Source organism: Benincasa hispida, chromosome 11 (assembly GCF_009727055.1).
Source record: "Benincasa hispida cultivar B227 chromosome 11, ASM972705v1, whole genome shotgun sequence".
In the NCBI taxonomy this organism is placed as follows: Eukaryota; Viridiplantae; Streptophyta; class Magnoliopsida; order Cucurbitales; family Cucurbitaceae; genus Benincasa; species Benincasa hispida.
This window is the reverse complement of record NC_052359.1, coordinates 11,315,056-11,329,776: the sequence shown is the minus strand read 5'-3', so window position 1 is coordinate 11,329,776 and position 14,721 is coordinate 11,315,056. Positions and strand designations below refer to the sequence as shown.

The 14,721-nt window shown below is 33.8% G+C and overlaps 2 protein-coding genes across 4 annotated transcripts; one reads left to right on the top strand and one right to left on the bottom strand.

Moving 5' to 3' along the window:
• Positions 1–4,628: 4,628 nt before the first annotated feature.
• On the top strand, positions 4,629–6,805 carry LOC120090926 (probable L-type lectin-domain containing receptor kinase S.7). Its single transcript, XM_039048619.1, has one exon. The coding sequence runs from the start codon at positions 4,761–4,763 to the stop codon at positions 6,771–6,773; it is 2,013 nt and encodes a 670-aa protein (XP_038904547.1). The 5' UTR covers positions 4,629–4,760; the 3' UTR covers positions 6,774–6,805.
• A 161-nt stretch (positions 6,806–6,966) lies between these two features.
• On the bottom strand, positions 6,967–10,927 carry LOC120090924 (poly(A)-specific ribonuclease PARN). 3 transcript variants are annotated; one of them, XM_039048616.1, is made up of 7 exons: positions 10,518–10,927; positions 10,242–10,372; positions 9,718–10,046; positions 9,162–9,275; positions 8,679–8,805; positions 8,331–8,598; positions 6,967–7,829 (listed from the first exon to the last, which is right to left on the bottom strand). In XM_039048616.1, the coding sequence occupies exons 1-7, from the start codon at positions 10,889–10,891 to the stop codon at positions 7,142–7,144; spliced, it is 2,031 nt and encodes a 676-aa protein (XP_038904544.1). In that variant the 5' UTR covers positions 10,892–10,927; the 3' UTR covers positions 6,967–7,141. The 3 variants fall into 3 exon arrangements, with proteins under 3 accessions (XP_038904544.1, XP_038904545.1, XP_038904546.1); XM_039048617.1 differs by having other exon boundaries at positions 8,385–8,598; XM_039048618.1 differs by having other exon boundaries at positions 9,718–10,027; positions 10,518–10,528.
• Positions 10,928–14,721: the final 3,794 nt, after the last annotated feature.

The following is a 14,721-nucleotide window of genomic DNA, read 5'->3' as shown; positions in this document are numbered from 1 at the left end:
TTGAAAAACAAAAACAGAAAACAAAATAGTTACCAAACGGAGCCTAAATAACATCATTTTTATTATGAAACCCTTCATATTGAACAAAACTTTAAAAACTCTAAAACTAGTTTGAAATCAAACCAAAGAAAGTGAAAATCCAATTAAGTTAACAACAAAATATTGTCAACAAGAGCATAGCTCAACTGACATAATGTTCATACTATCAACCTCGAGGTATGAGATTCGATTCCCCCATCCCACACTTTAATTATAATACCTTTGCAGAAAAAAAAAAAAAAAAAAAGAATATCTCAAGACAAGGAGGATCATCTCTTGTTTGAGGGTTGAGTCACACCAGTAATAGTACATTGATAGAGTCAAGCTTGAATGATTCTAAGCACGCAACCTACACTACATAGAAGCAAAGAAACTTACCTCGGTGTAAAAAATGAAGCTCAAACGTTTCAAAAAATAGTTACATTTGTTATCTTTTTTTTCTTATATCTCTTCATATTAAAATGCTCTTTTGGTCCTTAAAGTTTGAGGTTAATATCTATTTAGTTTCTAAAGTTTTAAAAGAGACACTTTAGTCCTTAAGGTTTGAGAAATGTTTTCTCCGATTTAATTTGACCATTGATTGACTGACGAAAAAATGACGTAGCATGTTGAACGGGCAAATTTTAAATGAGGTGACAATTTTTACTAATTATATATATTACTTTCTTAGATTAGGTGGATTTTACTCTTTATATATTTTTATTGTTTTTCCTTCTCTCTTTCCCCTCTCTCCTCTCCATCTATTTTGATTGTTCTTTCACCATGGCCGCCCAATCTTTCAAAGGTAAGGCCTCCATAGACCCTTTTGGCTCCTCAAATTCTATGCGTGCATTAGGTTTCTTAAAAATATATATTTATTGTTTGATTGTATACCCTTGAAAATAAATTCTGATATTAGGTTTTTTTTAGTGTTTTGCATATATATTTATTATTTAAAAAAAGAGACCATTTATTATGGAGTTATTATGTTTTCTATTGTGCAAGTGCCAAGAAAAACTAAAAGAAAATGTCTAATTTCAATCTTGAAAAAAAAAATCAGCTCAATTTTAATTTTGAATTAGCAAAAAGGAGGCCATTCAAAATAAAGTTGGAAATAAGAATTAAAATTTATAAGAAAAAAGATAATGTCGAAAACCGATAACCAAATCGATATTAAACCAAACTAAATAAAAATCGATCTATTAGTTTTTTCTTTATTGGACATCGATATGAAAATCTTCTTTATAACTGATTGGTTTGGATTGATTCTTGTTTGATCTCAAAACCGACAAAACTGAATCAACTATCACTCCTATAAAACACACACATATAATATAATTTTATCCATTATCTATTTTGTAATTTTTAAATTTCATGTTAGATATTTACTATTTAAATTTAATTAAAAGTATATTAATTTAAAATTTTATGTTCTCAAGATTTTTATATATCTCAAACTAGTGTAACCTGAAAAGAAAATAAATATAGACTTAAAACTGAAAATACATTCAAAAGACACCATAAATTTGAAAATATTTGTTTTCAATCATCCAAAAATTTCCAACTATGCAAGAGTTAAAGTCTTTGTTCCTTAAATGTTCTTTAATTACTCTCTATACTTAATTAACTTTTTTTTTAATTTAGACAAAATATAGGGTTCAATTTCAATCCCAACATTTTTTATTGTGATTCCTTCATTTGTATCAATATCACTTTCTATTAGTCCTTATTTACCATCAATTTATCGTAGAGACTATTCGAATTTATTCAAATTTCATGAATTAGTGTTGTTTTTTTAATCCAATCAAATAAACATCAACTTTAAATTTCATGTATAAGTCTATCTTAACTTAAATTGAACATCCCGTTTAGTAATTATTTCGATTGTGTTTTTTGATTTTTAAAAATTAAGTCGATTTTCTCTTAATTTCTTATAATAGTTTTATCTTTCTTGAGTAAAAGAGTTGAATTCTTAACTATTTTTTTTTAAAAAAAAAATAAGTTTTTTTTAGTTTTTTAAACTTCAATAAAAATTAAATAGATAACAATGGGAATAAATAAGATTTAAAAAAAAATAAAAATTGATTACTAAACTGAAGATAAATAATTAGATTTAGCGAAGAGAATAATAAAAGACATTGGAAAGTGGAAAAATTGCAGGTTGGGTCCATTTCCCATGATTGTTGATTTACAACGGCTATATGAATCGTACAATTAGATTTGCACTTTGGTCCCTATATGGGGGATGCCTTTGTAATTTTATAAAAGTGCCAATGCAGAAAGCACTCATAATTTCTCTTGAAAGATTTCCCACTCACAATCTTTTGGTATTGTGATTTTCATTTGGAAAGTATTGTTGGATTGAAAAATATTTATGTATCTTCACCCTCATCTAATCAAATTATTCAATCATAATTTGTCATATGAAAAATCTTTTTTTATATATATTTTAATATGATGTAAGTGATGATGTTCTGAGTGCACTCAAATATTTTTCTTATCCATTATCCTTTTTTACACAAAAAAAATCATTGCTTAAAATACATTCTTCGACTTTAAAATTTATTCAACTTTAGTCCTATATTTTCAAATATTTAATTATAATGCCTATACTTTTAACAAATCTTAAAATTTAGTTTTTGCTGTTAATTTATTGTTAGTTTTTCTAAAACTTTTGATTATCTACAAACCTTTAATTTCTACTATAAATTTTGGAAATATGTTTCCAATGTATCTTTATGCATGAAAATTACTATTATTATTTAACCAATTTTGATAAAAAGATAAATAATTTTTAATGATTAAATTTAAGGTCATTGTTTTAAATGGTAAAACTGCTGAAAATATTTACAAATATAGCAAAATGTCATTATTTATCAGTGATAAACCGCGATCGACATCTATCATAAAGATCGATAGATCACGATATGTGTTTATCATAGTCTATCATGGTCTATCACTGGTAAATAGTGACATTTTGCTATATATGTAAATAAGTTTATTCATTTTCTTTTATTTGAAAACAACTCTTAAATTTAAGATTTTTTTAAAGTATAAATTTCAAAATATATAGATTAAAATGATATTTTTATCTATTCTCGAATCACTTTCTTCCATATTCACAGAATAAAAAATATAACTTATTTTTTCCTCCAAACAGGGAAAAAATGAAGAGCTTTCTATTTTATTTCAAATAGATAAATTTCAAGCAAACTTATCAACTACAATGTGATAGGTCTATTTTCAATTCATAATTTTACAAAAATTTCAAGTACTTGGAAGTTAAAATCATGATTCTATAAAAACACTTGACAGACCTTAAAAGATAAATAGAAAAAAGAAAAGAACAATGGACAAAAAATAGAATGTATTCTATAAAAATAGTTTATTTGTTGTTAAAAAAGAATGTTTCTCATATTGTGTCATATTAATCAACTTTGTTAAATAGACTTACCACAATTTACTCAATCTATTGTTTTTGTTGATAAAGATTACCCAAAACCATGATGGTAGGTAATTAAAAGTTTATAAAGTTTGGAATCTAGATAGACATAATCATAAAAGTTTAAAGATTAAATTAATAAGATACTTCAAACATAGTCTAATGGATAAGACACCAATTATCATTAAATAGCTTATTTAATTTTTCACACGCAATCGTTGTACACTAAAAAAAACTAAATTTATAGTTCAATCAACAATTTTATTTTATTTTAAAGAAAAAACTCATCTAAAAATATCCATTAATTAAATTATATTTTTCAAAAATATAATTATTTAAAATAACAAAATTACTTGAAATATTTTCAAATATAGCAAAATTTCATTATAGACATGAAATTCTGCTCTATTTAGAAATAAGTTGGTTCATTTTTCTATATTTAAAAACAACTTCAAAAAATTAGATAGACTAAAATTTTATTAACTAAATGTTAAAGGGTCATTAATTTTTTTTTTTTCACTAAAACATTTAGATTTGAGTTCATGTCACTTGGAAGCATAAAAAGTTCAATTCGTCAATCATTAAAACTCAACCTGTCTAATTCTACTGACATTAAAGTTTATGCTTTCAATTTTGAAGTTAAAGGTTTAATTATCCCACTTCACATGTTGTAAAATAATAATAACCTAACAAAACTTACAAAGAATTTAGTTCAACGATAATTGATATGATTTTTTTCTCTAAAAATTGAAAGTTCGATCCTTTCCTCGTTCCGTTATACTAAAAAAAAATGGAAAAAACAAACAAAACCCAACGAAACTTACATTTTATGTCCAAATATGTTGACATTGATTTTTGGAAAGGCCTAATTGTAGGGACCAATGGTTGATTACCTAAAAGTTTAGAACATATTTTCACATTTATAAAATTGAAAATGATTGTAATCAAAAGTGTCTTTTCCTTCCTTTCTTTCTTTTTGATATAAATACCATATAATCTCTCTCTTATTATTCATAAAATCGGAATAATTATTACTGACACAAAAACTTACATAAAATCTTTAATATATTATAACATTATTATCACATTGGTCATACTTTGACCAAAACGACGGCGTTTGCTGTAGTCTTTTCCATCATTACCGTTGCCATTCTCTGTTCTTCTCCATTATTTTTCAAACCCCATTTTCTAACCGTTTAAACTCCATTTTCTTTCACTCAAGAACATTCACACATCATCAAATTCAATTCAATCCTCTCGGTTCTTGAAAACCCATTTCCAATTCCTTAATTCCTCCCCAATGATCCCAAATAATCTCCTTCTTTTTGCCCTTTTCCTCCTCTTCACTCCCCCAAGAACAGAGTGTATCGGTTTCGATTTCAGTTCTTTCAACATCAGGAACCTCACTCTCCTCGGCGATTCCCACCTCCGCGACGGTGTTATCGGCCTCACCAAGGAGCTCGGAGTCCCTTCCTCAAGCGCCGGTACCGTAATTTACAACAAACCAATCGGATTTTACGACGCCGATGCTAACATCACTGCCTCTTTCTCTACAAGATTCTCTTTCTCCATCACCAACATTAACCCCACTTCCTCCGGCGACGGCCTTTCCTTTTTCCTCTCCCCCGATAATCAGACTCTCGGTAGTCCAGGGGGGTATCTGGGTCTCGTCAATTCCTCCCAATTGACCAAGAACAAGTTTCTCGCGGTTGAATTTGATACACGGCTTGATTCTGTCTTCAATGATCCTAATGCCCATCATGTTGGATTCGACATTGAGAGCTTGATTTCGATCAAGACGGCTAATCCTGCTTCTCAAGGTATTAATCTCAAGAGTGGGAAGTCGATTACGGCTTGGATTGAGTACAAGAATGAGGAATATAGGTTGAGGGTTTTCTTGAGTAATTCTAGTGTGAAGCCTTCCAAGGCGCTTCTCGACGTCGGTGTCGATCTTTCGAGCTATCTTAAGGAGGTTATGTTTGTCGGGTTTTCGGGTTCGACGGAAGGGAGTACTGAGCTTCATTTGATTGAGAATTGGAGTTTTAATACTTCTGGGTTTGTTCCTGTTAGGCCTAGATTTAACCCTCATAATGTTTCTGATAGCACTGTGATTGTTTCTCCTAATATTTCTATATCTGATTCTGGTAATGGTCATCACAGTAGGCTCGGGTTGGGTCTCGGAATTGCCGGACCGGCTTTCTTTTGTGCTGTGATTGCTGTGTTTGGTTTCTTTTCACTTAGGAAATGGAGGAAGATTAAGACTCAGAAAAACATCAAGGCAGAGCTTTTGACAGGTCCTAGAGAGTTTAGTTACAGAGAACTAAAGACAGCCACAAAAGGATTTCATTCCAGTAGGATCATTGGCAATGGGGCTTTTGGGACTGTCTATAAAGCTTTTTGCATCTCATCAGGAACCATTTCGGCGGTTAAAAGATCGAAGCATTCCCACGAAGGGAAGACCGAGTTCCTAGCCGAGTTGTCGATCATAGCTCGGTTGAGGCACAAAAATTTGGTTCAGCTCCAAGGTTGGTGTGTTGAGAAAGGTGAATTGCTTCTTGTTTACGACTTTATGCCAAATGGGAGCCTTGATAGGCTGCTTTACCAGGAAACTGGAGAAGCTAGCTTGTTAAACTGGCCTCATAGATACAACATTGCTGTTGGATTGGCATCTGTGATGACATATCTACATCAGGAATGTGAGCAGCAAGTCATCCACAGAGATATAAAGACGGGTAACGTACTGCTGGATGGGAACTTCAATGCGAGACTGGGCGATTTTGGATTGGCAAAGCTCATGGATCACGACAAGAGCCCCGTTTCGACTCTAACTGCAGGAACAATGGGATACCTTGCACCTGAGTATCTTCAATATGGGAAAGCGACTGAGAAAACTGATGTCTTCAGCTACGGTGTGGTTATCCTTGAAGTGGCATGTGGGAGGAGGCCGATCGAAAGAGAAGCGGGTACTCAAAAGATGGTAAATCTGGTAGATTGGGTTTGGGGATTGCATTCTCAAGGCAAGATCATTGAAGCAGCTGATAAAAGGTTGAATGGGGAGTTCAGGGAAGAAGAAATGAGGAAGCTCTTACTTGTCGGATTGAGCTGTGCAAACCCAGATAGCTCGGTGAGACCTTCGATGAGGAAGGTCCTGCAGATTCTGAACAATGAGGCAGAGCCAGTGTTCGTGCCGAAAATGAAGCCTAGTCTTACATTTTCTTGTGGCTTTTCACTGACTGTGGATGACATTATAATAGAGGAAGAAGGTGGAGGAAAGTGGGAATCTTCAAAGACAACCATTGTCCAAATAGACTGAAAGTAACTTTTGTTAGTTTTTCTTGCGCCTGATTGTTAAATTCTTTTATTGGTTTATCACACTTGTATTGCCATTTTGTACTCTTCAAGTATCTAGAAACTGAGGGGAGTTCAATACAATCTATTTGAACTCTATTTGTGGTTTCTGCTCAATTATCCCACTGCTATAAATTAGGCTTTCATTTCCAAAAACATACAATATACAATGCCAATTTGCAAAATAAAAAAAAATCGATACAATTTTAGTGTTTCGAGTGAGTTTACATTGAAAAACAAAAAATCCATACATTTTCAGTAAACTATGGTAGTCAGTGCTGTTGCTTAGATCATTTGCTCCCATCCCCTTCCCCTGTATTTCAGTAGTTTCATTCAACATGTTGTGGCTTCATGCATTTGGCTCTTTTCTGCCTCAGATTTTATCGACGCCGTCTTACAGTTAATCCCAACTGCCTCTGCCTGATCGGCAAACAAGAGTTTAGAAATGGGAGAGCTGCAAATTTTCTTGTATGCTTCATAGCCTGCAGCATGAGTAGTCCTAGCTTCAAAAAGTTCGGTGAGAGGATGCAAAACTGATATTGGATCATCGTGCCTCTCCAAGTTCTCCTTTAGGTTGAGAAATTCGGAAACCATTTCTGGCTTTGCAAACTGCACAAACATAGCACTTTCATCTAAATGGTAGACACTAACGACGTTCATCACGCCAAAGGCTTTATACATGCAGTCTTCGATCTTCCTTGCATTAAATTTGGTGGGAAATCCCCAGATCAGAACAATGTTCTCGAACAATATATTTGCTTGATGCTTTTTCGATGTATTAGACCTCAAAGACCCAGTCACTCGTTTACCGGTGCTCAGATCAATAATATCTCCACTGGCCCAACTCAAATACAGATGGTTGACGTGCTGCTGCAATTTCTCGTTGTCAACCAAATTTTCAGAAGGTGAACGAAGTGCAAAATCAATTCCTATAAGATTACATGCTTGAGCAAATACACATCCTGTCATAAAAGCATCGTACCCAGCTTCATGTTTATCTCCAGAGTTCCAGTTGGAGGATCTGTATAGAGATTGTAATAAAACACAAAGATGCAATGAGATTTTAATAAATTTAAATCAGTTATCAGTCTTTACCTTCAGTTTCTAAATAATGCCAGGATGTCACAATAGATCCCTTTGTTTTTCAAGAAAACAACAATGGTATATAGAAAATACTAGCGAACCACATATGCCAGGAAAAACCTAACTTAGATCATCTTTTTAATATGTACATAAATTAATTATTTGAAAACGTAGAAATAAAACACAGATGCAATGAGATTTCAATAAATTTAATTCAGTGTTTACCTTCAGTTTCTAAATCATGCCAGGATGTCACAAAATGGATACTTGTGTTCTCCAAGAAAACAACAATGTACATATCAGCACAGACGTATACCATTACACAAAAATGATCAGAAATTCAATATTCATGTTGGCAAGTTAGAATTTGACCCTGAGTTTCGGCCATGTTCAATATAGAAAATACTAGTCATTCACATATGCCAGGAAAAACCTATACCTCAAATCATCTACTTGAACCTCGACTTGCACACCAGATTTGAAGGTAGGATACCTCTGAAAGCTAGAGGCAAGATGCGGGCATAATAAGCCAAATGCAGAGGATAGAGATGTGCTGGACTTCTTCATCCGTAGTTGAAGAATGTTATCACCATTTAAAAGAATTTTGGTATCCATGATGTATGGAAAATGTTCTCCAATAGAAGAGACAAATTCCTCAGCAGTTGAAGGAAGAGAGCCTATAAATTTTGTGTGTATGTGAGCAATATCTGGTCCAAAAATAGATGTGTCAGTTGGAAATTTAATGTTCATTAGTTATTGCCTATGAAACTAATGCTGAATACCTTACCAAGGAAGCAATTATGACCAATGATCAACTTCTTTTCCGATGAAAGGAGATCAATAACATGACGAAACCCAATTGCAGATTGGATCTTCATTTCAGCTGCTTCCTTCTGATCGCTGTTTACCTCTTGCTGCATTAATTATTACAATTCATTATAGGCCATTAGGTGCTGTAACTTTTTAAATGCTTTTTACTTCTATATCTCTCTCCCAAAAGCACAAAGCGTAACAACAAGGCTGTAGACCTCACATATTGTTTTCCACTACTGCTGACAAAATACATAACATTATAGATTTTCACAACAAAATTTCAGAAAGCTAACTTCCAGAACTTAGTTTATGCTCTAAAACATCTAATAAGCACGGATGTAAATTTAAAAGTTAGAAAGAAAAGTAACCAAGTCAAGATATTTGTCTTCATTTCAACTCCCTCACTTGCTAGTTTCTAGTCCAAGTTCTGTGATGCCATGAAGGGGAAGTGTCTTACCATGAGCAGCTCTTTATCGTCTCTAGAATCCACGTACACGACTAAGTGTTGTAGATTAGCATCACCATCATCCACGACAACAAAACAGAGATCCTCAAAATGCTTCTTAATTACCTGCATGTGTTCACCTCCACATGATCGTCACTTCAAGAAATAACATCAAGTTATCTAGAACAAAGGACATTGAATCATTAATATTCAAACAGTTCAAATTAACTAACACGCTGCCAACCATAAATAAGATTTGATGAATAAGTAGCAAAATATTGGATCAGAAAAATATTTATGTCAAAGGCAGTTTCTTAACATGACAAACAAAAGAAACAAGTACAAAACATCTAGCAACTGCAAAATATGACCATCTTCTTAGAATAATAAAATCACATTTCCCTCTACTCTTGTTTCCATTATATTTCATTCTCCATTTTAAGTAAGCACACATATTTGTGCATCAAAGTTTAAAATTGATGTAAAATATGTAATGCAGATTTATCATCACGCGAAAGATATATGGAAAGTTTCTTCCCTTTATCGAGGGAAAACATTTCTATCTTACCAGCCGAATCAATCTTGTCTGATGAGAGGTGAAATCACTCAAAGTAAGAGCAGGACGCATCTTGAAGAAAATTGTTTGAAATTGTCGTTTGTAATCATTTGAGCCTTCCTGGGCTTGAAACTCCATGTTTCTTTCAGATAGTAATCTGTCCCGCCATTCACGTAATCTGTTTTTCATTCTTTCCTTGAATAAAACATCAGCAATGCCAATTCTCTTCTTATCCTTAATATTAGTCACCTTAGAAGATGCATCTGACATTTCATCCCTGTATGCAAAATTCAGGCGTTTACGTGCTGCATCTTCTTGTGCTCTGGACAAATAAGATATTCCTGAGATTAATTACAATTCAAGTTCTCAAAATCTGAGAGGACCAAAAGAGTAGAACAATGAAATGACTAAAAGTAAACGATTATGGTTGGCAATCAGACTGAATAATCGTGTAAAATGAATTCTATGCAGTCTCTGTACCCTGAAGAAAAATTGTATGTCCATCAAGTCAAGGAGAAACATGAAAACAAAACTACCTTCATGTATGCAAGTGTTGAAATCAAACTGGTATTTAGCCAAGAATTCCATGGAGGCTGTCTGGCAGAGGAACTCGGAAGAATGACCATCAACTTGAATTTCATGGCGTGGGAAAACAAAAAAGTTATGCCTGCAACTCAAACAGCGAGATAAAGTCAAATTCCTGGAAAATAAACCATTTCGCCATCACTGTAAGCTGGCAATACTGCATGGTTCACACGAAATGTCGCAGTATTTAAACGAAATCCAATCAAACGAAGAAGAAAAACAATTACGGGTGAGCGACGAATGAGTTTTTGGCAGAGTCCCAGCGGAATGGGCAGACGCCGAATTGAACAACAGCGAACTTCTCGGCAGAGTCCTTGACCTTGAGGTAGCGAATATCGAAGCGATCGAACTCGAAGGATTCGCGCCAAGGGGCGCTGGTGATTCCGGTCATTTCGAGGTCGATGGCAACGAAGTCCGCAGCTCGGACATGGTCCCGAAGTTCAGATAGCGCAGCTTCGAAGTTCAACTTGGTCACATTCTTGAGGGGAAAGCTAGAGTTTGAGGCGGTGGTCGGAGCAGTAACGGCGGCGGAGGAGTACGTTGCAGTTCTGATGAAGCATAGAAGCCGCGGGAGAGCCCAAGGAGGGCGATATGGATTCATCGCGGAGTCTACCGGGGGATTTGCATCACAGAGGCTTAAGGGTAAAGAGACGATGATGAAACGGAGCCGACTTGTCGTTTCAGCCTACACAGGCTACGGATCTGAAACGACGTGTCGAACTTTCCTTTTTATTTTTATACTTTTTGAGAAATTTTCCATTTTTATAAGGGTTCTTTTTAACCATGTAAATTTATGTCTCGATTTTTTATTGCTTTATCATGTCTGTCCATTTTTTATTATCAATTTCTTAACATCATTACATAGTTGAGTAGAGAATGATCTTTTTTTAGTACAATTAAAAGTAAGGAGATTTGAACCACAGATCCACGATTACTAACACACTTGTGTGTCAGTTTGGTTATGTTTGATTTGGCGAAAATGACTATTTGGTTAAGAGAATTTTGTTATATTTAGAATCAATTGAATATAAGATTTGAGTTAGGAGTGATTTATGTTGTTTTGGACGGAATGAAACAAAATGATAGATTGTATTAATTTTATTTGGAATTATCTTTTTAGTTGTTGCTAAGGAACAAAATAGTAGATTGTCTTATGAACCACTATTATGAGTTATTATGAGTTAATATGGATCCCTCAAAGCATATGTTGGAAAATTTTTATTTGATAAGTTAGATAATTAAATTATTGTCGATCAATTTTAAAATATTTTCGTGGATGACAATTGTAATATACTAAAATTTATTTATTTATGGAGTATGAAAATTTTGTTATAGATTGTTCTACTAAATTTTTATTTGTATTTCCAACATATAAAATTCGTGGAATGGCTATCGGTCCTTAACCACTAATGGATGTTAAAATTGAATGATGACAAATTTGTACAATATAGTTTTTAGTGAATTGGTGAAAAATTAGAGGAAGAAAAAGGATTTCTAAGATAGGAAAGTCCCACCCGTATTTGATAAACATTTCTTTCTTGTGTGTGTTAGTTTTAAAAGAAAGCCAAATATGTTTGATAGCTATTTTCTGTTATATATTTTTAAAATGTTAAAAGGTAGACAAAATCGTTTGAAAGAGCAAAATATGTGAATGAAAAGAAATACAAGTTTTAGAGGAAGAAAAGTTGAAGAGTTGCTTGGTGTCTTATCATTTATCATATTTGGTGCGTGTATAACATACATGTCCATGGTACCACCTTGTGCTCGCCTCAGGTGATTAGTCAGGATGTTCAAACTAAGATTTTTATATATTGTTCTAAGTGAATTGAGGCTTCTCTTGTGGAGACTCACAAGGAATCTTCTAAAGGGATGAGCGATCATCTGCAGGGGTAGTGGATCGGATCTCCATTTTCATTATTTTACAGAAACATAAAAAAACTAGAGGACGAAAACTAATTATGCATTAAAAAACACAACATGCTTTAATAAAAAGAGAGAGAAAAATAGGGTTTTTTTTTAAAAAAGTTCACCCTTGAAGTCAACAAAATCTTCACGTATCCTTTACTACGAATTGCACAAACACAACGAACACCCAAAATGGACACCACCAAGTGGAAACAATTGCTTAAATTAATATAAGACTTACACTAATTTAATTAATTTTTTAAAAATCTAACTATTACAAATTAATAGTCAAACCGATTCTAAACAAGTGAACCGACCCTTGAACCGCTCGAATCGAATTAGGAACAACTCGAACTAGCCACAAATCAATCCAGCAGAACCCAAATCAACCAAACCGAAGAACCCACGAATCGAATCGGAACATCACTCCATGAACCACGCCAAATCGAACACTGAACCACACTTCTTCTTGTTTCAGAGCGTCACGATATTGCGCCTTAGCGTCGCGATGCTACGAAAAAGAACTCCATCTGCCACATTACAACATTGCAACGCTGTTGTACAGTCGTGATCTTCATAGGAATTTCGTCGAGTTGGGCCTCATTTTCTCTAGAATTTCATCAAGAACGCCACGAGTAACTCAACACAAACAAATATAGACTCGATTGTAATTTATATGCCCAAAACATGGAACCTTACAAACAAATTTTGTAAATTAAAGTTGTAAATTTAAATGGCCAATCCCAAAACATCCAATAATTATAAACCACATTCAACAAAATATTCATCATATGAATATATACAGAATGCTATCCGCCATTACTGTAATTCAATTCTAGAGAATAAGAAAAATTGGGACCAAAACCATACTCTAATACAAATTGAATGAACTTGTGAAGGCCTTAAGCAAAAATGTGGATTGTCTCTTTTTTTTTTTTTTTTGGTTTTTCACACAACGCAAAATTACAGAAAATGATTATTATGCAATAACACAAAATTGACAGCATGCCAAAAAATGAGAAAATAAAAATTAGGGTTTCTAAAAAACCTTACCTTTGAAGAACCTTTCACATGAATTGTCTTCTCCAGATCTGTCACGAATAAAACACGAACAATCCAAAATGGCCACCACCAATTGGAGTCTTCTGTATTCTCTTGGGATGAGAATCATAGGAGTGGTGGGCTCTGTGAATTTTGGTAGAAGGAAAGATTGAGAGGAGAGGGAGAGTTTTTGGGATTTTTGTGTGTCACACACCCACAGAGAGATCAAGAGCTACGACAAGAAGACATAATCCACACCCCAAAACCACAACTCCCCGAATGATCTTAAGTTTTCCCTCCCTTTAAAATTTAATATATATATATATATATATATATATATATATATATATATATATAAATATTATATATATATATATATATATATATATATATATATATATATATATATATATATATATATACATATATGTTATATCATATATAACATATTGTTGGGGTTGATGCCCTAAAGTCTCGTGTCCTGTAGTTTGTAAACAGTTTGTACGAACACTTGTGTTGTAATAATATATGATATTTACTTCACATCTTGTTTTTTGCTCAGTTGTATGTTTTATTTACTTTACCACAAACCAATAAACATAAAATCCCTGGTTATCTGTATGTAACTTAAGCATATATGTGGTGACATACAAGTGGATCATGTCTTGAGTGATAACCAAAATGGTCTGTAGTATATGGATATGGAGGGAAACCTTATCCTGGTAATGCTATGGATGCGACCCGTTTTGTGAAATGGTCACAGGTGTTGTGACTTGTCACAGATGGTCTAATCCTGATCATTCGTGTAGGGGACATGCGAGTGGGGGCGTCCTATACAAAGAGTTTGTATAAGACTTGACCATGAAGTGTTAACGTCTCGTTATATAACACCATTCATAAAAAAAGACTTCACTTCACTAGGATAGCCATAGGTAACATGACCTCAATCCTGAGTGAGTTGGGAACTCCTGCCATTGAGGGTGGTCCTTTGATTTGTATGGGTGCGAGTGGCCAGGTCACCGATTCAAACCTACCATTTTGGGGATTCGTCTGATTTGAGAGCCGGGAACTCAGCTACACAAGATGGAATTCACTCCTTCCCCGATGCAGAGGTAAGTAGATTAGATAACTCCCTTAGAGCCTGATTCCAGGGCTTGAATGATGTGGTGCCACACACCTTATCTTGGCCCAAAGAGGTGTTCACATATAGTTGGACTATGTTGTATTGTTCATTAGAGGAATCGGTGGTACTTAAAAAGTGAGATGTAACTACAGGGGCAAAACGGTAAATTGGTCCAGCTGTACTTACGAGCGTCTGTGAAGGGTCATCGTACTCATGATTGGTTATATCCGATGGACACATAAATATATCTATGGTAAGAAGAGTTTAGTTGTTGATCTTTAGTGGAATGCGTGGCAGTTAACGGATGGTGGATCTCGTGGCTAAAGAGTTTAGTCAGCTATTCACGTACTGTTGGAGCTTCG

Excerpts from the sequence above, each read along its gene's own strand:
- LOC120090926 (XM_039048619.1), top strand. The coding sequence starts at position 4,761 with ATGATCCCAAATAATCTCCTTCTTTTTGCCCTTTTCCTCCTCTTCACT.
- LOC120090924 (XM_039048616.1), bottom strand. The coding sequence starts at position 10,891 with ATGAATCCATATCGCCCTCCTTGGGCTCTCCCGCGGCTTCTATGCTTC. Across the intron at positions 10,047-10,241 it reads CAACACTTGCATACATGAAG|GAATATCTTATTTGTCCAGA; the intron begins GTAGTTTTGTTT and ends AATTAATCTCAG. Across the intron at positions 8,806-9,161 it reads ACGATAAAGAGCTGCTCATG|CAAGAGGTAAACAGCGATCA; the intron begins GTAAGACACTTC and ends TAATTAATGCAG.